Consider the following 26,564-nt stretch of genomic DNA (forward strand, 5'->3'; position numbering starts at 1 on the left):
CTCTATCTCACTAGAAATTTCTCTCATGATTGCCATGGATCCATTTTTCTCTCTTTGGGTACAATTGTTTAACCAATTACCAACCTATTCAATTGCTCTAATATTCAGTCTCTATATCTCACCCTTATCTACAAGGAGATCTGTCTAAAGGACTGGAGAAGTACGGATTCAGTGGGTGAGCATTTCCCCTAATCTGCCTGTCTAGTCATTGTCAGAAGAACAGGCTGTCAGGGCAAGACTGTTCTTGGTAAGCTCATGCTGGCCCCTAGTGGACGCTTCTTCTCTTCTCTTCCACCTCCTCACACCTCCTCCTTCACCCCCGCTCCTTCTTCCTCTTCCTCTTCCCTTTCCCCTCTCCCTCCTCTCCTTCTTCAGTTGAGGTAAGATAATTGACATATAACATTACACTAGTTTCAGGTCTGTAAGTAATGATTCAGTATTTGTATATGTTGCAAAATGATCATCACAATAAGTCAAGTTAAAATCCTTCACCATACATAGTTACACAATTTATTTTTGGTGATGAGAACTTTTAAGATCTCTCTTAGCAACTTTCAAACAGTTTTATTAACTAAGTCACCATACTTTCTATAGTTGATAATATTAGAGCTAATATAGCTGCTTCTTTTTATAAGTACTTACAAGACATTCCTGCATTAACCTGCATCATTTTGGATTAGAGGCAACCAGTAATGCTTTGATAGCCTAAAGGTATAGAAGCAGATGGGGCTCATCCACTTAGTACTCCAATATCCATTTTCCATTTAGTGACCCCACTAAAGGATTCTGAGGCCCTTTGTGAAAGGCGCTGTGGAAAGATGAGGCCTGTGCTGGACATGTAGTAGCCCCTTCCCTCCAAAAGGGCTGCAACCCTGCATGGCCGCTATTAGGACTGCATGTGGCCGGTGGGACTGAACACATGTCCCAGGATCGCTTGTGAAGTCTCAAAACAAATCGTTCATTTTCAGACATATTGGGCATATACTTAATGAAACATTCTCAAGTGTCTCAGCCCTCATATCCCTGTGCCTTCCCCCTCAGTGCTCTCTGTCTTTCCAGCACCTTTCCATTCCTTTCTCCCTCATCTCTCTCTCCTTCACCTGTGGGAAAGACCCACCTCAAGTGCCACCTTCCCAGAGAATTTTTCCCAGTTTCCTCCAGCCAAAATAAGTTACTACTTTTTTTTCTGTCTGAGCCCCCAAGCATTCTGTTTGTACTGTCAGTTTAACACATGATTTGGGTATTCGCACCCCTGTCTGCATAGTGGAAACGTGAGTCTAAGGGCTTCATCTTATTCCATGCTGCATCACCACTTTGGGATCATATAAAAATGCTTCTATTGAACATCCAAATCTAGTTTTTCTCCCTTTATTTGGGCAGTTTCCTCCTGCCAGCTTGAACGTTTATAAATGGCCTATCTCTGTTTTCAGTTCTCATGGCTGGTGATGAGTAATTATTGGAAGGCGTGGGCAAAGAAATACATCTTGAAAGATATGAGACAGTGGATATGAAATACACTTAGAAGCAGCAGCAGAGTATATTTGGTAGTAAGGAGGGGCAAGGAACAACATTTTAAAGGATTTAGAAATATTCTGTGGACTGACCAAAAGTTTATAGGGTTTCCGATTTTTATAGTTTAAAATCATTTAGGGAATGTTAGAGCAGGCATTATTAGCCTTGCCTTTTTGGGGTGGGGCCATTGAAATTCAGAGGGCTTAACTGGCTTGGCCACGTTATATACTTAATACATGATGGAACCAAAACTTAAGTCTAGGACTTGTGCATACAAGTCCAGAGCTCTTTCCATTACAACACACTTGACTACATTTAGACTGCAAGAGAGCTCCAAAGGTTGTGACATTGGGAAGGGGCAACTGTGGCCATTCTCTGTATTTTGTTTGCCTGGGGAAGAATGAAGGGAGAGGAGTTCTGCAAAATGTAACCCAACAAACCTCTGACACACAACAGGGAACATCTGTGGTCTCCTTTGCTCTACTCATCTGACTCCTTGTTTACCACTTTCTCCTTGAGTCAAAAAAGGAACTGAGAGCACGACCCAGATATCACCAGCCAGTTCCTGCCCTAGTATTCCTCATATGGAGAGTCCTACAATGTGATGAGCTTGTAAATACTGGGGGTGAGTGGGGGACGCAGTTGGGAATAAGGCAGGAGGAGTTGTTGGATCAGCTGACCAAGTTGTCCTTACATAACGAGGGGGCTTCAACTTTATTCAGTCATCTCTGGTCCCAGGGTTTGTGGAGCTGAAATTATTCCCTCAGAATCTTGACAATAGATGCCCTTCTAGGGAAGGAGGACACATCTTTACCAAGACACAGACTCTACATTAATAAGTGGACTTCAGGGGGTTTCCCTGGTGGCACAGTGGTTGAGAGTCCGCCTGCCGATGCAGGGGACACGGGTTCGTGCCCCGGTCCGGGGAGATCACACATGCCGCGGAGCGGCTGGGCCCGTGAGCCATGGCCGCTGAGCCTGCGCGTCCAGAGCCTGTGCTCCGCGGCGGGAGAGGCCACAATAGTGAGAGGCCCGCGTACCACACACACACAAAATAAGTGGACTTCAGGGTGTGGTTGTAGCTGGATGGGTAGTTAGGATCCACTTTCTGTTAAATCTCATGACCGTTGAATTCCTGGACCGATCACGCTCAGCAATTTATCTCTGCTCAACAGCTTCCTCAAGACAAGCCATCTGCAGCCATTTCTCCCTCACCACAGCTCAGCCTCTCCTGCATGGAATCCTCCCCGAGCTGCTTCTGATGCAATGGTTCAGCTTGGGATTTCTTTCTCCCACTAATAACACATGTTGATAAGTCAATTCTCGTTAGAACTCTGTAATATGGCTATAATTACTCCTATTTTGCACGTGAAGAAACTGAGGCTTAGAGAAATCATATAATTTTCTACAGGCATACAATCACATATTAATAGGTAATAGGGTCAGAAGCAGTTTGGGATTCAGACTTGGGTTTTCTCTGTCTTCAGACTGTGCCCCTCAAAGACAGTACCAAATCTGAACTCACCATTTTGTAAGTATACACCTTCTACTCATGAACACAGAAAAAGTAATAGAATTATGTTATTATCACCCATTTATATTTTTCGTCAACATTTTGATTTGGGGATCTTAAAGTACATTTCATGTGTATCTTCATAACTGTCCTAGATCTTAAGCCCCATTAAGAACATGACTGGCAAACATTTACTGATAATTCATTGGGTGTAGGAGGGCCTAGGCAACATGTTGGAGATAGAAAGAGGAACTTGTGTTTGGACCATGATGGGGAGGCAATGGGGCAGAAGAGGGGAAGTTTCTCGGCTCATTGCTCAGCACAGATATGCACTTACAGCAAATATTTTTAAAGATGAAAGTGATGAATCATACTTGTGACTGTGCTCTAGAAGAAAACCAAAGAACAAGAAGGCTGGGTGATGTGTATTCTCATGTGATTAGGCCATGTTACATAGAATGCGTGGGTGTCTTCTTAAAATGCAAACCACAGCATACTAGACTATCTCTTAGAATTTTTGCCTAATCCATCCTTATCAATGATGTAGGCTTGCTCGTAATAAAATGAACAGATACATCGTGCATGTGTGTGTGCACGCACACGTGCGCCTACCAGTGCTAGGACATAGAGCCTCTTCTCTTCTCCTTGACAGGAAGCAACCCAGCTGCCCCTCTAAAGACGAATTTCCTTCCCTGGGCCTAACACCCTGCTTTTTTGCATGTCGCCATATTCATTTTCCCCTGTTTCAAGGGAGGTACAGAAAATGTATCTTGCCAAAGCGCACATGGTGCCAACTAGTGGCTAGGAGGAAAAATACAGAAGCTGGTAAATACACTTCAGCCTCAGGAATTGAGGCGTTATTATTCCCCCAGATACAGATATTCACTGAGACGGGCTTTGTGGGTATTCAACAACAATTCAGAAGTGTCTCTTATTCCCATCCTTGAAGGAACCTATATTCATTTTAGGGCGTTGAGGAAGAAAAGCTCATTCCCAACAGAAAACTAATAAAGCTGAGGGAATGATTAGGATATCTTAATAAAATGTCCAGGAAATTAACCCTTAATTCTTTTTTCCCCCTTTTTTCCAGAATGTCAATACCTATGATTGTTAACAGTGAATAATTTTAATAATACCTGTTGAAAAAAGATTAAAACTATATAGAAAGAAGTGTATAAAGCCTATCATGTAAGTCTCCTCATGCCAGCTCCCAGAAATAACCACTGTTAACAGTTCATATGTATATATTCCTAAAAATTTTATAATATAGCTAGCATCAACCACTTCCTTTGTTATCTTTTTAAATCGTTGCCTAGTATTTTATTGAATGGATAAAACAACTTCTTTAACCACTCCATTACTTGCATTTATTTAGATGTTTCTAGTTTTTCACTATACTAGACAATGGATGCTGTGTCAGGGGTCACCAGGCTCCTTCAGGCTTGCTGAGTCACTGGAAAGATTTGCAGAACTCAGAAGAGCAATTATACAAAGTTATGGCTTATTCCAGTGAAAGAATACAGATTCAGATCAGCAAAGAGAAAAGGTGCATTGGTGAAGTCCAAGAGAAGCCAGGTGCAAGCTTCCAGATACCCCCTCCTAGTGGAGTCACAGAGGCACTTGCTTCTTTCTCCCAGTGATGACGTGTAACAACACACCTGAAGTATGGCCAAACAGGAAGCTTACCCAAACTTGGTATCCAGGGGTTTTATTGGGGGCCAGTCACATAGGCATGCAGCGCCTGCATGATTGAGCATAACTACTCCATCTCCAGCCTCCCAGAGGTCAAACTGATACAGCATGGCCCAGGGCTTCAGGCATTCAAAAACACTTTTATCAGGCAGGCTATTCTGGGGGCTTAGAGATTGTCTCCCAGGAGCTGGTCAAGGGCAGTCCTCCTGAAGACAGACTTCTCTTTGGAATGTGCTGGGAGAATTAAACAAGTGCCTCACCTCCCTCCTTTTTGCCCGACAAATTCCCATTTATCCTACAAGACCTAGATCAAGCATCACTTCCTCTGGGAAGCTATCCTTGATTACTCCCCTTCCATTAGGGTTAGATGCCCAGCTCCCACATGCTTCCTTAGTAATTTGCCCTTACTTCTATCAGAACAATAATTGGGCTACTTATCTTTTATTCCAGGTTTCTCTCTAAGTTCCTCGAGGGCAAAGACTCTTATTCATTTTGTAGCCTCAGCATCTACTGTAGTGCCCGACACATAGTAGATGTTTCCAGGATTGTAAAGTGAGAAAGGTTGAGTTGATTCAACTGGGGGCTCAGAAGACCGCTAACATGACTCTCCAGGCAAAAACGCTAAGTGAGCCCTTGAGGTAAACCCTTTGGGATGGGGAAGGAACTGGCATTGAGAGGGAAGTAGTGTCTCTTCTGGTACTCCTTTCCCTTCCATTTCTAACATTCAAAAGATGGAGTAACCAGCACCATTAGCCTAAATTCTGTGGGGGATACAAAAAAGATGAAAAAGCAAAGTCCTTACCCTGAAGAGGTTCACAGCCTGTGGTGGGAGTAAGGGAAGATAGCACTCTTCCTCTATCCCTGCAGGCTGCCCACTTAAGTGTTCCCAAGCAGAAGCATTTGCTGCTTCCTCCATCTGACTTGGATGGGGCTCAAGTGTCCCTGCCCCGAATCTCAATCTCTCTGAAAATTATAAAGTTATATATGAGAAAGACAAAAGCAAGCCCTGGCATCCAGGAACTGGCCTGGAACTACGAGGTAGATCTTCCTTAGTGTTGCTACAGCTGGCTGGGCACTCACAGTTAGGTGTTTTTCCCCTCCTGCTGAATATAAACAATTTCACAGGACATCAACCCCAGACAAGGCAACACTGAGCTCATGATGAAGAAAGACAAAAACAAGACCACCATGAAATTCCCTGCTCATGTGGGAATCCTCACTCTAGGCCCATACTCTAACAGCAATAAAAACCCCAAGCCAGTTTTCTGTCTCTGCTTTCTCAATCCATTTTTGGACCTACTTGTGAGTCACCCTGCTATCTCCAGAAAGCCTCATTATGTGAGTAATAAATCTTTTTATGCCCTTAAAACAAAAACAAGACCACCGTAATCATGTCTGAACACAGATAAAACAGGAACATTGTCCAACTTCAAAATGCCAAACATGTTTTGGTCTTTATGCCAGGACCATGACTGACTGCTATTTCTTGACCAATTACAGCTTTAGTGTCTCTCTAGCCTTTCCTCCCTTAGGTGAGATTTATTAAGATACCCAGTCATAGAATCACCCCCACTTCCTGACAGCATCCAATCCAAAGCAAAGTCCTGCTTCCTTAGATGCTTAGTCCCTTAGACCCTTAGCCCAAACTCATCTAATACAAGCTCAAATCCTGTAATAGATCTTCCTAACACTCTCTTACCTAGATTTCCCAAAATTCTCCAGTTCATGGTTGAGTAATAAACCCAATTTACTTAACTACAGGTGGATTCTTGGTCGTCTTTGGCTGGAGGGCACTGACACACAAAACCATGGGATTAATATCTTCAAATATATAGAACAGTATACATCAACAAAAAAAGGATTCACATACCAATAAAAAACGGGACAAAAAGAAAAAAAAAAAAGGAAAAATAGTCCCAAGAGAAGAACTACAAACAAATGGCTTCATAAGCATTGAAAAAATGTTTTATTTCAAATGCATAAAATTATGCAGCTGATTCAGTTGGTGGGACCATCATTTCAGTTTGAGTCCATTTTCTGCTCCTGCAGAAAATCAAGAAAATCTCAGCACTAAGAGCCTGAGAAACCCTGTATTAGCGTTAGTTTACCACCAAGTTGGAGGAGCCGGGTAGAGACAAGGGTCCAGAAGCGGTTTTGAACGGGGTTTAGCTCCGCCCCAGCCGCAGTAACGTCACCTTCCGCCAGTAAATCCACAGTCCCGCGGTCGACGTGGTCCCAAGAGGGAGGGGCGGCGCAACTCAGGCCGGCTGGTCCTAGATGAAGGACGTTCTAGCCGACCCCCTACTCGATGGTAGGGCCCTCCTCAGTCCGGCCTCCGGGCGCCGCCATGTTGGAGCCTCAGTACGGGAGCCATGGATGCGAACGCACGGCCGGCAGCCGGACCCGGGCCAGCTCCGCTGAGCACATGCTGGAGGTGCGGCCGGGGCTGTTCCTGGGTGGAGCTGCGGCAGTCGCGGAGCCGGACCACCTGAGAGAGGCGGGCATCACGGCTGTGCTGACGGTCGACTCGGAGGAGACCGACTTCAACACGGGGGCTGGGGTTGAGGGTCTACGGAGTCTCTTCGTGCCAGCGCTGGACAAACCCGAGACCGACCTGCTTAGCCATCTGGACCGGTGCGTGGCCTTCATCGGCCAGGCCCGCGCCGAGGGCCGCGCGGTGCTTGTGCATTGGTGAGTGGCCGGGTCCGTGGGGAGAGCAACCCCGCCACGCTTCCAGCCTGCCCCCCTCACCCTTCTCCCAGGCCCCAGAAGAGGACGAAGGGGCTGTCGGCCACTAGAACCTTCTCCTCCTCCCTCTCGCACAGGCTTGTGTCTGAGAGAGGATCGGGCAGGAGGCGGGCCCCTGATGGCGTGCAGGCTTTCATTCATTCAGTTTGTGTTGGTTCATCCTGCAGCCGCTGAGTTTTGTTTCGGAGGTAGGAGGAATCTTCAGGTAAATGACAGAGTCCCTGCACCTACAGAGTTTAAATCTGTTCACGAGAGGCCACACACATACCCAGATTATTGTAATGCAGACTAGGATGCGAGGTGTGTAGTAAGAGATTAACAAAGGTTAAGGTTATTCAAACTTCAGAGGAAATTATTTTCATTGCTTTTGTTTGAGGCGGGGTGGCTGATGTAGGGGAAATTTGGGGAGAGAAAAATTGGTTAGGACGTAAAGGATCCCTAAGCCATTCCTAGGGGAAAGATGGAGTAGGTGATAGCAATGGCAAAAAGAGTGTAATAACGATAGTTTACACTTATTGAGTCAGCACTTTTACTGCCAGCATTTGTTCTAAATATTACATAAAGGACATAAGGTAGTGATAAAAGGGAAAGAAGTCTGGGATCAGATCTCCAGGGCTCTTAAAGCCAGCAAAGGAGTTTAGATTTTTTCTGAAGGCATTATAAAATGTTAAAAAAAAAATAGTGTAATTATTTTTGAATAGGTAATACCTTCATATGGTTCAGAATTCAAAATGAATAAGGAAATAAGGGAATAATTCTTTTGTACAGCAGTAGTAATTCAGAGGCAAAGGGTTTATTTGAGTAGAAGAAGCAGACAAGAAGTGGACCTGAACTTTACCATTAGTGGGGGGCTGGGTTTTTTTTATTGTTGCTATTTGATATTTTTTCTTTTTCAGTCACGCAGGGGTCAGTCGAAGTGTGGCTGTAATGACTGCTTTTATGATGAAGACTGACCAACTTACCTTTGAAAAAGCCTATGAAAACCTTAAGACTATCAAACGAGGGGCTAAGTGAGTTCTTTGTCGTAGTAATAATTCTGCTTTTGTGATGTGATTTTATTTATTTAAAGAAAAATTAACTATGTTTGTTTGTCCTTGCAGGATGAATGAGGGGTTTGAGTGGCAACTGAAATTATACCAGGCAATGGGATGTGAAGTAGATACCTCTAGTGCAATTTATAAACAGTATCGTTTACAAAAGGTTACAGAGAAGTATCCAGGTGAGTAATAATTGGTCGTATGTGTTTGGTCCTTTCTAGATGCTGTTTACTCTAACACCAAATGTTTCAGGTGCATTATCTGTTTTTCCAGCGATCCCTTGAGATAGGTATTTATTATCTTTTGAAACATGGTTTAGCAAGAAATAACTTGTTCAGGGTCACAAGGTTTGTAAGTGGCTGGCTTGAATTTGAACTCAGGCACTCTGTGCCTGGAACCCAAGGGCTTGATCATTGTGCCCTCCTACCTCATCCTGATTTCTCAACAATGGAGAATATATATATTTTTTAATTTCTGAAGTTAGCACTACTTGCCTCAATTTGACATTAGCTGAATTGTGTCTGAAAATGCAGAGTTGATTTTGACAAATGGATACATTTTGTGTCATGTAGAATTGCAGAACTTACCTCAAGAACTCTTTGCTGTTGACCCATCCGCCATTACACAAGGATTGAAAGATGGGGTTCTCTACAAATGTAGAAAGTGCAGGTAAAATATTTTGTATCCTCTGGAGATTTTATTTTGTCTCAGTAGCTGAAAAGTACTGAAAGTTTCAGTTTCTTAAAATCTAGTAGGAGGAATTTGTTTAATTGAATAATACAGAAATTTCATATTCAAATCTGGTTTCAAGAAGAATATGAATTCTTAAAAGTAAAAGTAATGCAGTTACTTGTGGAAGTTATTGAAAATTAAAGTAGCATAATCAATGTTATATTAATTTGCCCCCTAAGCAATAACTGCACATTTAATCTATTTTTTCATCCTTTTGCAAGTCATTAATGTTTTTGTTTGTTTGGGGGTTGCAGGCGATCTTTATTTCGAAGTTCTAGCATTTTGGATCATAATGAAGGAAGTGGTCCTATAGCCTTTGCCCACAAGAGAATGACACCATCCTTCATGCTTACTACAGGGAGTCAGGCTCAATGTACATCTTATTTCATTGAACCTGTGCAGTGGATGGAATCCACTTTGTTGGGAGTGATGGATGGACAGGTGAGACATTTTACTTTCTACGGTTTTATTATGTCATCTATATTTTGTTCCTTTCATTTTAAACCATATCTTAACTAGCATTTTACTCCATCTTAACTGCTTTCTTTCTAAAGTTTAATATCTTTCTAATATAGATAAGACTTTATCAAAGATAAATTAGTCACATAAAAACCAGCTGCTGTAAAATAGTGAACCACTTTTGGTGGAAAGCTGTTGGTCTAAGTTAATTAATTCCTTTTAAGGGTATTGTTTGTATTTTTTCAAATTAAGACTAACAAACTAATGAGAATATATTTAACAAAACTTGAACTTTGTAAGAAGTAGGGCAAATCAAGTATTTTAAAATTAGATTTTAAATTTCTTCTTAATCTTTCTTTTTTTCTCTTTTGGCTCTGTGTATTTGTTTTCTTGATCTTTCAGTTTTGTATGTTTGTTGTGAGATTTTTTTTCATTTCCTGTTAATTCTAAAGAATGCAGCTCATATGAGCATCCTGTGACAGCCACAATTCTCCTTTAGGTTTACATGATATTAATCTAAAGATATTCTACATCTAAGATATAATGATGTTTAAAGTTTGTATGGTGAGTATTTTATGAAACCTTTTCACTGTATTATTTCATTTGAAGAATACAATAACTTTATAAAATCGAGCACATATCTATTCACATTTTATATGTGAGGAAACTTAGTTTGCATTAGTTAGTGTCTTGCCTAGAAAGAGGTACCCTATATTCAAACCCATGGTTTCAGATAATGCTGCTTTATTGAGGTATAATTCACTTACCATATAATGTACCCATTGAAAGTGTACAGTTCAGTGGTTTTTAGTATATTCACGGAGGTTTTTGCAGCTATCACCATTTTTATCGCTACCAAATAAACCTTGTACAGCAGTCACTTCCCATTCTTGATGATATTATTTGTTGAAGTCCACTTTATCTGTTTTTTTCTTTTGTGGCTTGTGCTTTTGGCTTGCTGCTTTTGTTTATTGTTTTTTGGGGCGTGCCTTGCAGCTTGTGGGATCCTAGTTCCCCAACCAGGGATTGAACCTGGGCCCTCAGCAGTGCCAGTGTGGAGTCTTAACCACTGGACTGCCAGGAAATTCCCTTGCTGCTTTTATTTAACCCGGAAAACACAAGATAAAGGCATTTTTGTGAAATATTCTAGATCACATTTGTGCATACTTCTTTGTACACTTATTTGAATTTTCTTATAGAATATATACCTAAAAGTGGAAATCCTGGCTTGAGGAGTGTGTACATTTTAAATATTACTGATAGTCTGGGCTGACATTAACAATGCCCATACAAATTTGCCTTTCATTAATGTTGAATGCATATACTCATTTCCCCATACCCTTGACATAATGGATATTGTAAAATTGGTAAGGTTTTGTCAATCTGTCAGTCTGAGATGAAAAATGTTAATCCTAAAATGTTTTAATTTGAATCTCCATGACTACTACTGAGCCCAACATCTTTATATACTTATGAGCCATTTATATTTTCTTTTACAGTAAATTTCCTTCATGTCCTTGGCCCATTTTTCTGTGGGTTTTGTCTTTTTCTAATGGATTTGTAGGAGTTCTTTATATAGTCTAGAGTTAATGTTTCGTGTAATATGTTGCAGATATTTTCTCCAGTCTGTTGCTTTTATCTCAGCTTTGTGATACATTTTTTTCTTCAGCTTTTTGAGATATAATTGACATACAACAGTGTATAAGTTGAAGGTGTACAGCATAAATGACATACATATATTGTGAATGTGGGTTTTTTAAATTGTGGTAAAATATTCATAACATAAATTTACCATTTTAACTATTTTTAAGTGTATAATTCAGTAGCCTTGAGAACATTCACATTGTTGTGCAACCGTCACCACCATCTTCCCCAACTGCAATGCCATACCCGTTAAACACGAATTCCCCATACTGCCCCCGCCAGGCCCTGGCAACCACCATTCTACTTTCTGTCTTTATGAATTTGACTACTCCAGGTGCCTCATAAAGTGGAATTACACATGTATTTGTCCTTTTGTGACTGGCTTATTGCACTTGGCATAATGTCCTCAAGGTTCATCCATGTTATAGCATGTATCAGAGTTTCCTTCCTTTTTAGTGCTGAATAATATTCCATTTTATGTATAGGCTACCACATTTTTTTTTTTTTTTTTTTTGTGGTATGCAGGCCTCTCACTGTTGTGGCCTCTCCCGTTGCGGAGCACAGGCTCTGGACGCGCAGGCTCAGCGGCCATGGCTCACGGGCCTAGCTGCTCCGCGGCATGTGGGATCTTCCCAGACCGGGGCACGAACCCGTGTCCCCTGCATCGGCAGGCAGACTCTCAACCACTGCGCCACCAGGGAAGCCCCACATTTTGTTTATCCGTTCATCTATCCCTGGACATTTGGATTGCTTCTTCCCTTTGAGTATTGTGAATAATGCTGCTATGAACATGGGTATACAGATATCTGTTTGAGTCCCTGCTTTTATCTCTTTGGGGTATATATCTAGAAGTGGAATTACTGGATCGTATAGTAACTCTATGTTTAATTGTTTTGAGGAATGTGGTATATTTTGTCAAACTAAAATTTAAGATATTTATGTAATCAATTCTAGTTTCTGAGTTTTATGCCCGGACTTTCTATATAGCTTGTCGATGATTTAAAAGTCAACACATGTGCCACGGTCACAAAACAGTCACAAAACCTTCTGTTTCACATCTCAACCTTCACCTTTCTCCCTTAATGCTGGAATTAATCTATTCCTCCTTTAAACTCCCAGAGTACAACATACTTCTTACACAATTATTGTAGCCTACTATCTATTACAGTAAATTGCCATTACATCTCACTGATTAGACCATCAACTCCTTGAAGGTATGAGCCATGTCTTACCTGTTTTTATATCATATATTACCAAAGATAATTATTTGTTTTGTATAAAAGTGAATTAATGAAGTAACACATTTATTTTATTTCAGCTTCTTTGCCCCAAATGCAATGCCAAGTTGGGTTCTTTCAACTGGTATGGAGAACAGTGCTCATGTGGTAGATGGATAACACCTGCTTTTCAAATACATAAGAACAGAGTGGATGAAATGAAAATGCTGCCAGTTTGGGGATCACAAACAAGAAAAATATGAACTTGTGACATTTGATAACTTGCTGATGATATGTGCTACCCTTGCTTATTGTCATTCATGGCAGATTGTTTAGTTTTAGGCCATTAACATTTCATTTGAAATATGAGAAGCTAAAAATCATTTGACTTAGAGACTATACTTTGTCAGCTTCTTACACTAAGTAGAATGGAAATCAAAACCTTTTAATCACGTAAATTATACTTTATTTGATATTAAAATCTTTTATAACCCAGATACTTTCTTTATTTCATATATATTTAAAAGTTGTGATTTTTGGAATGTTAGTTATGTAATCTTAAGGTCTAGATGGACAAAATTATGTATAAAAATTAGAAACTGTCATGTTTAAGTGACATTCTTTTATTTCTAAAAATGTAAAGCAGATTTGTTTGGACATATTTTGATATTTCTCTTTCTCTCTTTTAAGGGACATTAGTAAAGCTACATTAGTCTGGGTTTTTCTTGGAAATGTAGAAGAAAAGGACATCAGTAAAACACTGACTAAAGTGTGGTTTTCCTATGATACTTTTTGAAGTAATCTACTTAAAGAAATGTATTAATGTTAGGTATATTTCTAATGATGAAGAAAATTAAATGTGGAGTAACTACATATCAGTCACCTTTTTTAGCCTGATGTGTTAGTGTATTGGAAAAGGTAATATGTCCAGATTAGTTTTTTGTTTTTTGTTTTTTGTTTTTTTTTTTTGCGGTACGCAGGCCTCTCGGGGCATGAACCCGTGTCCCCTGCATCGGCAGGCGGACTCTCAACCACTGCGCCACCAGGGAAGCCCCCAGATTAGCTTTTTAATGTGATCTCTGGAGACTGGAATTTATTTTACTCATTGATAATAGTTAGAATTATACCTAATTAGATACTTGAACATTTACATTAAATCAGAATTAGCTAATAAAGAGAAATATAGTCCATGTTCTTAATATGTTTTTCATATTTACACTTGTGAGTGTATATGTACATAAACACCAAAACGGGAGTTATTTTAAATGCAAAAAAATGTGAATCATGATCCTCTTTAAAAGTGTGGGAGCGTTATAGATGATTCTTGAGAATATCTCAGCATAGGACCTGAAGCCTTTGACAGCTTTCGTATAATAAATTTTTCTTAGGAGAAAAAATTTTTCCATTTCTATCTTAGCTTTCACAATATCTGTTTACTTCTTTACTTTGTAATGTTATACTCCAGAAAGCTTTTTAAAAACAATTAGGTTGAACCATATGAAATTGCCTCTTTGTAGGTGAAAAGCAGTTGAGTAGCAGCAGTTTTGTATATGGTTCAAGCTAATACCTATGTATAACACTGTGGCATCTATCACAGAGAAAATGACGTAGATTTTATTTGAATTTATAATTGTTAATTCAGTAAATATTTACTAAGCACCTTTTATGTACACGATTCTAGGTGATACATTGAACAAACTAGGTAAAATCTCTGCCTTGTAATTTATATTCTAGCCAGGAGACATTGACAAAATAGTATCTTTTTTTGAAAGATAATTGGTATTTGCCAATGAGGAATGATTTTGGCATTTTGGCATTTACATTTTCTTTATGTAAATTTTGAACTTTTGTGAAACATCCACTAAACAAGATTTTCAGATTTAAAGTCTTTTAATGTTTTATTTTGGGGGTGGGGTAAATCCGTTATGCCTTTGTTCTCAAAATAAAAAAGGAATCCTTTCTTTTTAATATTTAGGAATATCAATGTAAAACATTTGAATTTACACATTTGTTGAAAATAGCAATATTAACCTTACTTCAGAGGCAGTGTGGTACAGTGAAAACAGTACTGAAGTAGAGGTCAGAGAGTGGCTCTAATAATTCTGGCTCTACTGATCACCATCTTCCTGGAAGTGAGCAGGTCTTTTGAAAATTGGGAGTCATTTCTCATCTTCACAAAATGGGATTAATATATGTTCTGCTGTCCTGACAGGGTTGTTTGAAAGATCATTTGCATTAGCTTTAATTTCTTTTTACATAAAATGGAGATAACAGTAGTATCTGGGTTATTACAAGGATTTTTGTGATACACTGCAGATAAAGAACTTAGTATAGTGCCTAGCTAGGAGCAGTCAACATTTTCCCTTAAAGGGACTTCCCTGGTGGTCCATTGATTAAGAATCCACCTTCCAATGCAGGGGATGTGGGTTCAGTCTCTGATTGGGGAACTAAGATCCCACGTGCTGCGGAGCAGCAAAGCCCGCAGGCCCTGGAGCCCACATGCCACAGCTACTGAGCTCATGCACTCTAGAGCCCGTGCGCCACAACTAGAGAGGATCCTGCATGCTGCACCTAAGACCCGACGCAGCCAAATAAATATTTTTTTTTAAATTAGCATTCTTAAAAAAAAAACTTTCCCTTAAAATAGCTGCAGTTTATTGAGCACTTAGCTGCCAGTCACTATCCTAAACACTTAATGTGTATTTGATTTAACCCTCAAAACAGCCATGAGATAGATCCTATTATTCCCATTTTACAGGTGAAATTGAGGCTCAGAAAGATTAAGTCACGTCCTCAAAGTTACATAGCAAATGAACCTAGATTAGAAGCAAGATTTGGCTTACTCCAAAATTTGAGCTTTTAACCTCTATATTCTAATATTTGGGCTCACTGTTCAGGGTGGTATTTGTCTTAAAGATGTCATACTAAAAATGTCAATCAGATTGTAAAATCTAATAGTACTGATGAAATGCAGTTTTTAACTAAGCTATAAATTCACTAGTCAGGCGCCCCACCAACATTTGCAGGGTACAAATTGAGGCCTACATTCTATTTCTCTTAAAAGTTATAAATAAAGCTACCAAACTATTAAAATGTTTTGTTCTCTTGACAAATATATCTTCATAATGACCTGGAAGACAAGGTTTGAATTTAGAATTCTCTGACTTCATGGAGTTTCATGACAAAATATGGCAATGCAGTGAGGGTTGGCCCCTGACCTACAGACTGCCCCTGGATTTGTTCATGCAGACCCTGGTGTATATGTATATGTGGACTCCCCACCTCACATTTCTAAGCTCTGTCTACACTCCTGGCATACAGTACTGGCACAGTTCTGTCAGAGGCCTGAGCAAGGCTTGGAGCTATTTGGGCTAGTTGGTTGTCAGAAGTGTGTCTAGAAAGGGACCACGTGTCCTGGCTGAGCACATCACTTTGGCATCATGGATTCTTAACCTGTGGGAAGAGACATTACCAGATGCCAGAGTAAAGTCCTAGGTATGGATCTAGACATAAAATTCTTTCAAATTTTATTTCTCTGCCAAGGGTTTAAGTTGAAAGCAAATGAATAAATGAAAGAAAAAGTATTTGATAACATTCAACATTTATGACAAAAAAAAGGTAACTAGAATGGAAGGAAGCTTCCTTAATGTGCATATAAAAAAAGAAAACTACAAACAGCACATTTCTTAATGATAATTGAAAATGTTTCCTTGTATTTAAAAAAAATCTCCAGAAAAAAATTTTGCAAAAACAAATGAGGAAACAAAAAAACAAAACCAATCAAGCCCCTAGATATTACAATCAGCAGAATCACAAAATGAGAAATTATACAGGACAAATGAAAAATTCTTTTTTTTTGGCCACACCGCACAGCAGGATCTTAGTTGCCTAACCAGGGATTGAACTCGGACATCAGCAGTGAGGCAGTGAAAGTGCTCAGCCCTGAAAGGGCAGAGTCCTAACCGCTGGGCCACCAGGGAATTCCTGCAAGTGACAGATTCTTATCTCTTGTTTGTTTGAAATTTTCCATATTAAAGGTTAAGTTTTAAAACGTTGATGTTAAATAAAATAGATTTTTTAATGTTAGTGTTTGTATACAGTAAGTCTACACAGAAAATTCTAGAGGATTTACAGACAAAATATTAGAATGATGTAATTCAATAAGGTTTTTGAATACAAAATTGCTCTATAAAAGTTAATAGTGTTACTATACCCCAGCAATAACTGAATTAAAAAAAATTTTTTTTAAAGAAAAGGATGTGTAAAATGAAACTAAAACTATGAAAAGAAAACTTCCCTCAGTAGGGGGAAGGATTTCTTATGCAATATACAAATAGCAGAGATCACTAACAAAATTTGATACATTTGACTATGTTAAAATTAAAACCTAGAGGACAAAAACCCCATAAACAAAGACAAGTGTCAACCTAAGAGAAGGTATTTGCTATACACATACGGGTTAAATGAATAGACTATTTAAAGGTGTACACATCATTGAGAGAGAATCCAATAGGAAATTTTATAAAAGGTAAGAATGGGCAATTCAAAGAAGAGGAAATAAGGTTTAATGAACATGAAAAGATGCACCACCTCTTTAATTTACATTTAATTTAAATGTAAATTATAGTCACACCCTTCACAGGCAAAAAATAAAAGTCTGACTACATCTAGTGTTGGTGAGAATTCATCACTGCTAACGAGAGTGTAAATTGGTATAATTTGGCCAATAGTAGTACTCCTACTGCATGATCCAGCATATATCTTAAAGACATTCTTGCAGATATGCACAAGGATACCCATAGAAGGATATATTTTATGTAACAGTAAAAAGTTGAAACAATCCAAATGTTCATCAGTAGGGAAATGAAAAAAAGTCTATATTGTATATTAAAAATGTATATATTCAAGGAAATACCATAGAACAGTTAAAGATCATCAAAAAGTAATGTTGAATGAGAAAAGTGACTTGGGGAACATTAGTGCTATAAGTTTATGTAAATTAAAATACCCCCAAACAGCACTAAATGTATGTATCTATACACATATTTAAACATGATCAAAATAAAAAATGGCTTTGAATGATCACCATAAAATTTATAATGGAAGTTGTCTATGTGGAGGGAGGAAAATGAAGCAGAGGAAAACGCAGACCTCAACTTTATCTACGATGTTTAATTTCTTATGAAAAATCTGAAACGAAAATGGAAAAGTTAATATTTGTTAATTCTTGGCAATAAGTACACAAATGCTTGTTTTGTAATTATCTGCACTTGAATAAAAAATTAAAATTTTGAAAATTAAAAAAACGAAAATTTATTGGAGTTCAGTCATGGTGATTTTCTTTTAAAAAAAGGCTAAGTTGTCTGGTGGATACAGAAGACTCTTGCTGGTTTTATTTTGGGTTTTATGCCAATTTTTGAATTTGCAGTTGGGTAAGAATAAAAATCTTATAAATTGCACCTGAAATGAAAACTGATTAGTTAGCTGATGACAGAAGGAATCACCTTTAACGTAAGAGAATTTCGTGATTTTTTTCGGGGTTTGGGTCCCAGGGCTATTTTGTACATTGGGGATTGTGTAATCTGTAGTAATCATCCAGCCACGAGGAGTTTGGAGGATTCTGGGAAGCATTTGTTTTGTTTAGTAACCGAGGGAAAGATTCCACTTAGTCCTAGAGGGATACGTGTTCTTTTTTTAACGTCTTTATTGGAGTATAATTGCTTTACAATGGTGTGCTAGTTGCTGCCGTATAACAAAGTGAATCAGCTGTATGTATACATATATCACCATATCTCTTCCCTCTTGCGTCTCCCTCCCACCCTCCCTATCCCACCCCTCTAGCTGGACACAAAGCACTGAGCTGATCTCCCTGTGCTATGCGGCTGCTTCCCACTAGCTATCTATTTTACATTTGGTAGTGTATATATGTCCGTGCCTCTCTCTCACTTCGTCCCAGATTACCCTTCCCCCTCCCTGTGTCCTCACATCCATTCTCTACCTCAGTGTCTTTATTCCTGTCCTGCCCTTAGGTTCTTCAGAACCTTTTTTTTTTTTTTTAGATTCCATATATATGCGTTAGCATACGGTATTTGTTTTTCTCTTTCTGACTTACTTCACTCTGTATGACAGACTCTAGGTCTATCCACCTCTCTACAAATAACTCAGTTTCGTTTCTTTTTATGGCTGAGTAATATTCCATTGTATATATGTGCCACATCTTTATCTGTTCATCTGTTGATGGACACTTAGGTTGCTTCCATGTCCTGGCTATTGTAAACAGAGCTGCAATGAATATTGTGGTACATGACTCTTTGAATTATGGTTTTCTCAAGGTATATGCCCAGTAGTGGGATTGCTGTGTCATATGGTAATTCTATTTTTAGTTTGTTAAGGAACCTCCATACTGTTCTCCATAGTGGCTGTATCAATTTACATTCCCACCAACAGTGCAAGAGGGTACCCTTTTCTCCACACTCTCTCCAGCATTTATTGTTTGTAGATTTTTGATGATGGCTATTCTGACCAGTGTGAGGTGATACCTCATTGTAGTTTTGATTTGCATTTCTCTAATGATTAGTGATGTTGGGCATCCTTTCATGTGTTTGTGGCAAATCAGTATATCCTCTTTGGAGAAATGTCTATTTAGGTCTTCTGCCCATTTTTGTATTGGGTTGTTTTTTTGATATTGAGCTGCGTGAGCTGCTTGTATATTTTGGAGATTAATCCTTTGTTAAAATTTGCTTCGTTTGCAAGTATTTTCTCCCATTCTGAGGGTTGTCTTTTCACCTTGCCTATGGTTTCCTTTGCTGTGCAAAAGCTTTTAAGTTCCACTTGTTTATTTTTGTTTTTATTTCCATTTCTCTGGGAGGTGGGTCAAAAAGGATCTTGCTGTGATTTATGTCATAGAGTGTTCTGCCTATGTTTTCCTCTAAGAGTTTGATAGTGTATGGCCTTACATTTAGGTCTTTAATCCATTTTGAGTTTATTTTTGTGTATGGTGTAAGGGAGTTTTCTAATTTCATTCTTTTACATGTAGCTGTCCAGTTTTCCCAGCACCACTTATTGAAGAGACTGTCTTTTCTCCATTGGGGATATGTGTTCTTAAGGTAGAGTATTTTAAATATTCAACTGCTGAAATGCTTTAAAAAGAAATTCCATTAAGTAGCATTCTTGAAACTGCTTCGTCAAACTTAGTTAAAATTTTCAGTTAGAGTTTGTGACGTAGATGGATTTTTCTAAACAAAACCGTTTCTTAAGTTTTAGTAATAAAAAGACTGGGAATTTACCTTATTGTAGGTCTTAGGGTAGGGTCGCTTTGACTTTCACTACTAGGTACTATGCTTTAGAAATGTATGTTTAAGGAGGTGAGTTTGATTTGGGGGAGTTTATCTTTTATATTTACGTTTTAAAATTTGTTTAAATAAACGTAGTCTTTCTAGAAGTACGATTCATAGTATTTTTGCTTATCTCAGGTACTGTGCCAGTGGAGAGGCAGCTCAAACGAATTTGGAAAAAATAGTTGTGTGTTTTCCTTCCACACACTTGTGTATACGGAGAATTTTTACATTGATAGTGAGTTATTCGTAAAAATTAAACCAACTTTACTTTCTTAGTCTCTAGTTTTGTTCTGATATATCTACACTGTGGTATTGAGAATGATACTCAGGGGACGAGCCAGTATGTTCAGAATGGATTTTCTTCCCCATTTTTAATGTTATCAATATATCTTATTTAACCGAAGTAGTGATTACGTCTCTTTCTTTTTTCCCTAAAACAGCGGGACAGAAAATGCCGAAACCTCCAAAAGGGAAATATTTACTCAGAGATTTGCTTAAAATTAGCTTAGTCTCTGACGTCACTCGCGCAGAAGCAATTTGTCTTCATTCGGCCACCGTCGCGTCAGCGTTATGGGTATTTTGTCCGTCTGCCGCCACCGTCCCAGATATTAGTTGCCGAGTTCCAGGGCAGGCGAACGTGTGTTTCGGGGGTGCCGGCTGGCGTTGCCGGCACCATGGAGTCCCCTTTTAGTCCGGGACTCCCTCACCGGCCGGATGAAGAGTGGGGTGAGTGGGATCTGAGACTGTACCAGGGGTGGCTCCAGGTTTCTTCCTCCTTACTTCCGCGCATTTGTGGTGACAGGTGTGGACGAACCCTGCCGGGGGAGCGAGGGCCACTCGTTGCTTCCGTCCGTGGTCCTAGTAGAGTCTAGCAGAACCTGTCGGTTTCTGCCCTGGGGACAGCGAGCGTAAAATGTTGCCTGATTGGAATTACTATCGTGTTTCACCGCTTCCTCTGGGAAAGTACCAGGTGATGATTTTGTGGGGCGAAAACGACGTCATTAGGAAGCTTAGGCAGGATGGCTGTGACCATCAAAAAGGCTGCAAGCTATTTTTTCAGAGTGTGGGATGTGGGAGTTGCTTGCCATGGAGTGTACGTGTACGTGTTTGGTTTGTGTGAGAGAATGTGAATCCTCATCTCGAAGCTTCCACTATTGATCGAGGCTGATGCCCATCTTGGCAGAGAAGCAAAGCACCCCAGCACCTGACCCCAGGTCCCTGATTACGTAGACCTAACGCTTATAAACGGATATAATCCTGATTGCTCTCCGAATACAACTCTGAATTTTCTTGTTATGGATATTTTGTTTGGCTTTGTGGTCAGGAAGAGTGGAATGGAATGTAGTGGAAATGAGAGTGGAGAAGCTTTATCATCTAAGTGTTTAGAAGAAACTTATATTCCTCCCTTGTTTGCCAGACATAGTACTAATACTGTTCTTGGGCTTCAGTATGAATTTGGGGTTGTATACGTCCCTGAATGTGTCCTGCGGTGAACCTACACCCTTCACTAGCTTTAAAATTTGGGGGAAACCCAGACTGACCTTCATTTTTTCCCCCTTGGACCATCGTTCTCAGGAGCAAGAGTGTAATCTCAATTCTCTTTGTTGAACTGAAGTCCTCATTTGATTTTCCAAGGGCAGAACTTCTCTTAAGTTATATAGTGTTAGAGATTTATTTCAGTCCTTGGATAGGTTTTCTATGAGTTGTTGGAAAAACGTTAGACTATCTCTTCCAAATGTATTTTCCCGAGCCAAATGTATTCGTAGTAATAGGAACAGTTGCCGTTAAGCACTTTATTTGTGTCAGGTGCCCTATTTAGCTCTTACATCCCAAGCCAAGTGTAGTCGTAGTAATAGGAACAATTGCCGGTAAGCACTTTATTTGTGTCAGGTGCCCTGCTTAGCTCTTACGTGCATTATCTTATTTAATCCTCCCAACAGTCCAGTGAGGTATTGTTATTTTACAGATGAGGAAACTGAGGCTGAGAGAGAACGAACGCTCAGAGTCTTATAGCTAGTGAGTGTCAGAAACAGGATCAGAACCAGGTTTGTCTACCTCCAAAGCCTGTGCACTTAGTCACTATTCTATATTGCTTTCCTAAGTTATTTCTACAGATTTGATTTTTACCAAGACCCCCCCAGTTATTAACAAATCTACTTCAGTATACTGGGTTGTTATGATCTGTTTTCTCAGCTAGTCAACTATTATATTTTCATGATGTTTCTTAAACTATAACTGTGAGGCATTTCCTGATAGCATTATTATGTCTTCTGATACCCAAGCTGCGTTTTCCTGACTAATCTGATCAGTTGACTCCTAGTCTTAATGTTCTTTAACAGAGCATTCAGTTCTTTGTAGTAGGTTCACTGACTCAGCTCAGGTACCTTGCCCTGCCCCTCCCTGAACATGCCCATTTCCCATGGTTTTCCAAGCTTCTCTTTTCAAACTGTTAACAATCTTTTCTTAGTGGAACACTTTAATTCTGCCTCCTTAAGTGTTCAGTAAGTAGGATAGATTTTGCAGGCACTGGAGTGAAAGGTTACTGTTTGCTAACATTTCTCAGTAGAATATGGACTCTTTTTCTGGGAGTTGCCATTTTGGGTGTTCAAGTAGTTCACTGATTTATTTGACTTTTTTTTTTTTTCTATATTAGAAGCTAGCTAGTTAAAATTTTAAAAATCAGATTATGTAATTAGTACTTGTGACTCTTAACAACTTTGTATAATTAAAAATGACTTACTCAGAACAGCCTATGATGGGATGTGCATCCCATGTGCATTTTCCCTTTATGTGGGGTGATGAAATTTTGAACGGGCCTATGAACATTTTCTGTAAAGGTCTAGATAGTAAATATTTTAGGCTTTTGTGGTCATGTGGTCTCTGTTCTGACTCCTCAGCTCTGCCAGTTGTAGTACGAAAGCAGCCATGGACAATGTAAACTGAGCATGACTGTTCCAAAACAACTTTATTTATGGATGCTGAAATTCTATTTCATGTAATTGTTTTTAATACTTAATAGAGTTTACTTTTAGTACAGTTTTAGATTTACAGAATAATTGAGGGGATAGTACAGAGTTCCCCTGCCCCCCAAGTTTCCCCTATTGGTAACATCTTGCATTAGAGGAGTACATTTGTTACAATTGATAGGCCAGTATTGATACATTATCATTAACTAAAGTCCATAGTTCACATTAAGATTCACTCTTGTTCATTCTGTGGGTTTTGACAAATGCATAATGTCATGTATCTACCATTACAGTATCATATGGGATAGTTACACTGCCCTAAAAAATCTGCTGTGCTCCATCTATTTGTCTCTGCCTCCCTCCTCCAAAGCCCCAACAACCACTGTTCTTTTCACTGTCACCTAGTTTTGCCTTTTTCAAAATGTCATATTGTTGGAATAATAGAGTACGTAGCATTTTTAATTTGGCTTCTTTCATTTAGCAAAATGCATTTAAGATCCCTCTATTTTTAATGGCCTGATAGCTCATTTCTTTTCAGCACTGAATAATATTCCATGGTATGGATGTACCACAGTGTCTTTTGGGCTCCCATAACAAAATACCTGGGAAGCTTAATCAACAGAAATTTATTTTCTGACAGTTCTGGAGGCTGGAAGTCCAAGCACAGGTGCCAGCATGGTCAGGTTCTGATGAGACTTCTCTTCCTAGCTTATAGATGGCCACTTTTTTTTGCTGTGTCCTCATGAGGCAGAGGGGTGGAAAGGGAAGGAGGGAGGGAAGGAAGAAGAGGTGGGGGAGACAGAGAGGTAGGTAGGTAGGTAGACCTATCTCTTAGTCTTATAAGGCCACAGTTCTAGTAGATTAGGGCCCCACCCTTGTAACCTCATTTAACCTTGATTACCTCGTAAAGACCACCCTACCTCTGGGTGCAGTCATCTTGGGGGTTCAATATATAAATTTTGGGGGGGACACAATTTGGTCCATAGCACACAGTTTGTTTATCCATTTACCTGTTGAAAAACGCCTTGGTTGCTTCTAGGGTCTCAAAACCAGTTAAAGACAGACTGAGGCCAGGAAAGAGGGCCAGGCATGGGGAACAAGAGTGACAGGTTCCGGCTTATAAAGGGCTTACATGCAGTGAAGGGACAGCCACAAACTGTTCTCCAGTGATGGACACTGCACAGAGAATTAAAATTGGTTGCTTTCAAATGTTGGCAGTTATATATAAAGCTGCTATAAATATTCATGTGCAGTTTTTTTTTGGCTGCACTGTGAGCCTTGCAGGATCTCAGTTCCCCGACCAGGGATTGAACCCGGGCCATGGCAGTGAAAGCGCCAAATCCTAACCACTAGACCACCAGGGAACTCCATTGCAGCTTTTTATGTGGACGTAAGTTTTCATATAAATTGGGTAAATATCAAGGAGCATGAATGCTGGATCATACAGTAAGAGTATGTCCAGTTTTGTAAGAAACTTTCAACCTGTCTTCCAGAGTGGCTGTGCCATTTTGCATTCCCACCAGCAGTGAATGAACATTCCTGTTGCTCCAGTCCTGCCAACATTTGGTGTTGCCAGTGTTTCAGATTATAGCCATCCTGATAGGTGTGTAGTGGTATCTCATTATTTTAGTTTGTAGTTCCCTGATAACATGTGATGTGGAGCATCTTTTCATATGCTTTATCTATTTGTTTTTAAAGGAAAGGTCTTTTAAAAAATATTTGTTTATTTTATGTTTTGGCTGTGTTGGGTCTTAGTTGCGGCATGCGGGATATTCATTGTGGCGTGCAGGCTTCTCTCTCTAGTTGTGGTGCTCAGGCTCTAGAGCATGTGGGCTCTCTAGTTGCGGCATGTGGGCTCTCTAGTTGTGGATCTCATGCTCAGTAGTTGTGGCACACAGGTTTAGTTGCCCTGCAGCATGTAAGATCTTAGTTCCCTGACCAGGGATTGAACCCATGTACCCTGCATTGGAAGGCGGATTCTTAACCACTGGACCACCAGGGAAGTCCCCATATGCTTTATTTGTCATTTGTATATCTTTCCTTTCCTCTTTCCTTCCTACCTCCCTCACTCCCTCCCTTTCTTTTTCTTATAATTTGCAAAAGCCACTTTTTTTTTTGCCGCACATAAGATATATGTACCAAGATCAGAAGCTTCCATCTGCCATTGTGGTTTCTTTGATAAATTCAGTGTCTTCTGTGAAAGTTCTCTGTACCCTCCTGCGTTGACCAAAACCTGACTCCCCTGATAACACGGTTTTCCCTAAAATCCTAGTGAATGGTAGCTCTTTTCATTCTCAAAACCTTTTCTCCATTAGGGCCTCTGAAAGTGGGTTAGTTACCTTCCTTGTTCTTCATTGCTACTTTTAGATCATTCTCCTTTCATCCTCCCTAAAAACATCCAGGCTTAAATTTCACATTGTCTCACATGCTGTCCTCTACCTCTCCCTCTTATAGTCATCTGGTGATTTCTGGTTCACTCTCCCTCACGTTTTGAAAAAATTTAGTTCCTAGCTTATTGTCACTTTCTTTAGCACTCCTTCCATCATGATTCTTGGCTGATTTCAGTATTCTCAGAGAAGATCCTTCAAATACCCTGACCTCTTGTTTCCTGGGTCTCCTCTCCACCTTCCATCCTGTCTCAGGCATTTTCTTCCCCAATCATAAACCTAAACCTTGTCAGTACTAGTAACATAATCTCAGTTCCAACATCCCACTCTGACCATCACCTTCTGTCTTACCAGCTCACTCTCTTTAGTACTCCAATTCCAGTGGTACCTTCAACACTGCTGAGATTCTGCCATCTTTTCACTGTCCCTCGTCCCCTTTATGTTATCACTTTCCCCTTATCCAGTTTAAATTCCATGGACAGTCTCTGTAATCATTCCCTCACACCCTCAATATCCTTGTCTCTCTCTTGTTTTGTAGTTCTCTCTTTGATCAACTACAACCTTGGCTAAATCCAACTCTGTCTACTCCATGAATGCACTCAAGTAGCTGAAAGTGGCTAAAAAAGAAAATTCAACCATGCTGATTGGTCTCACTTTAAATTTATGATACTAACCTGAAATAGACCATTAAGTATTACCTGGCTGATCGTATTTCCTTGGTCCTCTCTCTCTGATGATCGTTTTTATAAAGGTTCTTCTCTTCTCAAACCTCCAGCACCTCCTCCTGCATTCTTTGAATCAGAAGAGAACTGCTGCAGTCTCCTACTACCTCATCTATACGTGTACCAGTATATTTGCCTTCTCTTTGTTGGTGGGAATGCTAGAACCGATCACTTCTATATGTGCTTTAGACCCCTCCTTCTTTGTTTTATTTTTTTTTAATTAATTAATTTATTTTTGGCTGTGTTGGGTCTTCGTTGCTACTCACGGGCTTTCTGTAGTTGCAGTGAGTGGGGGCTACTCTTCGTTGCGGTGCATGGGCTCCAGGTGCGTGGGCTTCAGTAGTTGTGGTTCATGGGCTCTAGAGCACAGGCTCAGTAGTTGTGGCACATGGGCTTAGTTGCTCCATGGCATGTGGGATCTTCCCAGGCCAGGGCTCGAACCCATGTCCTCTGCATTGGCAGGTGGATTCTTAACCACTGCACCACCAGGGAAGTCCCTAGACACCCCGCCTCCACCCCTTTATTCAAGAATATTGCTCAAGCTCTTCTTCCCTTCTGTTTCCTGAATCTTCATTTCCATCCCTACATGTAGTTGCTT

General features: G+C 39.8%; 2 protein-coding genes across 2 annotated transcripts in view; both read left to right on the top strand.

Annotated features, from left to right (window-relative positions):
* The first annotated feature begins 6,746 nt into the window (after positions 1–6,746).
* Positions 6,747–13,051, top strand: DUSP12 (dual specificity phosphatase 12). The gene is made up of 6 exons (XM_032610047.1): positions 6,747–7,408; positions 8,362–8,475; positions 8,566–8,684; positions 9,075–9,171; positions 9,489–9,675; positions 12,656–13,051. Exons 1-6 carry the CDS (start codon positions 7,026–7,028, stop codon positions 12,815–12,817), a joined length of 1,062 nt encoding a protein of 353 aa, XP_032465938.1. The 5' UTR covers positions 6,747–7,025; the 3' UTR covers positions 12,818–13,051.
* Positions 13,052–20,491: 7,440 nt separating this feature from the next.
* Positions 20,492–26,564, top strand: part of ATF6 (activating transcription factor 6) — a 218,891-nt gene continuing 212,818 nt past the window's right edge. Inside the window, exon 1 of the mRNA XM_032639744.1 lies at positions 20,492–20,617. Coding sequence (XP_032495635.1) covers positions 20,566–20,617 — 52 coding nt within the window. The 5' untranslated portion in view covers positions 20,492–20,565. The remainder of the gene's footprint in view (positions 20,618–26,564) is intronic.

The sequence above is a fragment of the Phocoena sinus genome, chromosome 1 (genome assembly GCF_008692025.1).
Source record: "Phocoena sinus isolate mPhoSin1 chromosome 1, mPhoSin1.pri, whole genome shotgun sequence".
NCBI classification, from domain to species: Eukaryota; Metazoa; Chordata; class Mammalia; order Artiodactyla; family Phocoenidae; genus Phocoena; species Phocoena sinus.

What these genes read in the sequence shown, in the direction of transcription:
- DUSP12 (XM_032610047.1), top strand. Translation starts at nt 7,026, where the DNA reads ATGGTAGGGCCCTCCTCAGTCCGGCCTCCGGGCGCCGCCATGTTGGAG. An exon ending in CGCGCGGTGCTTGTGCATTG is followed by an intron (nt 7,409 to 8,361) that starts GTGAGTGGCCGG and finishes TTTCTTTTTCAG; the next exon opens with TCACGCAGGGGTCAGTCGAA. An exon ending in TACAAATGTAGAAAGTGCAG is followed by an intron (nt 9,172 to 9,488) that starts GTAAAATATTTT and finishes TGGGGGTTGCAG; the next exon opens with GCGATCTTTATTTCGAAGTT.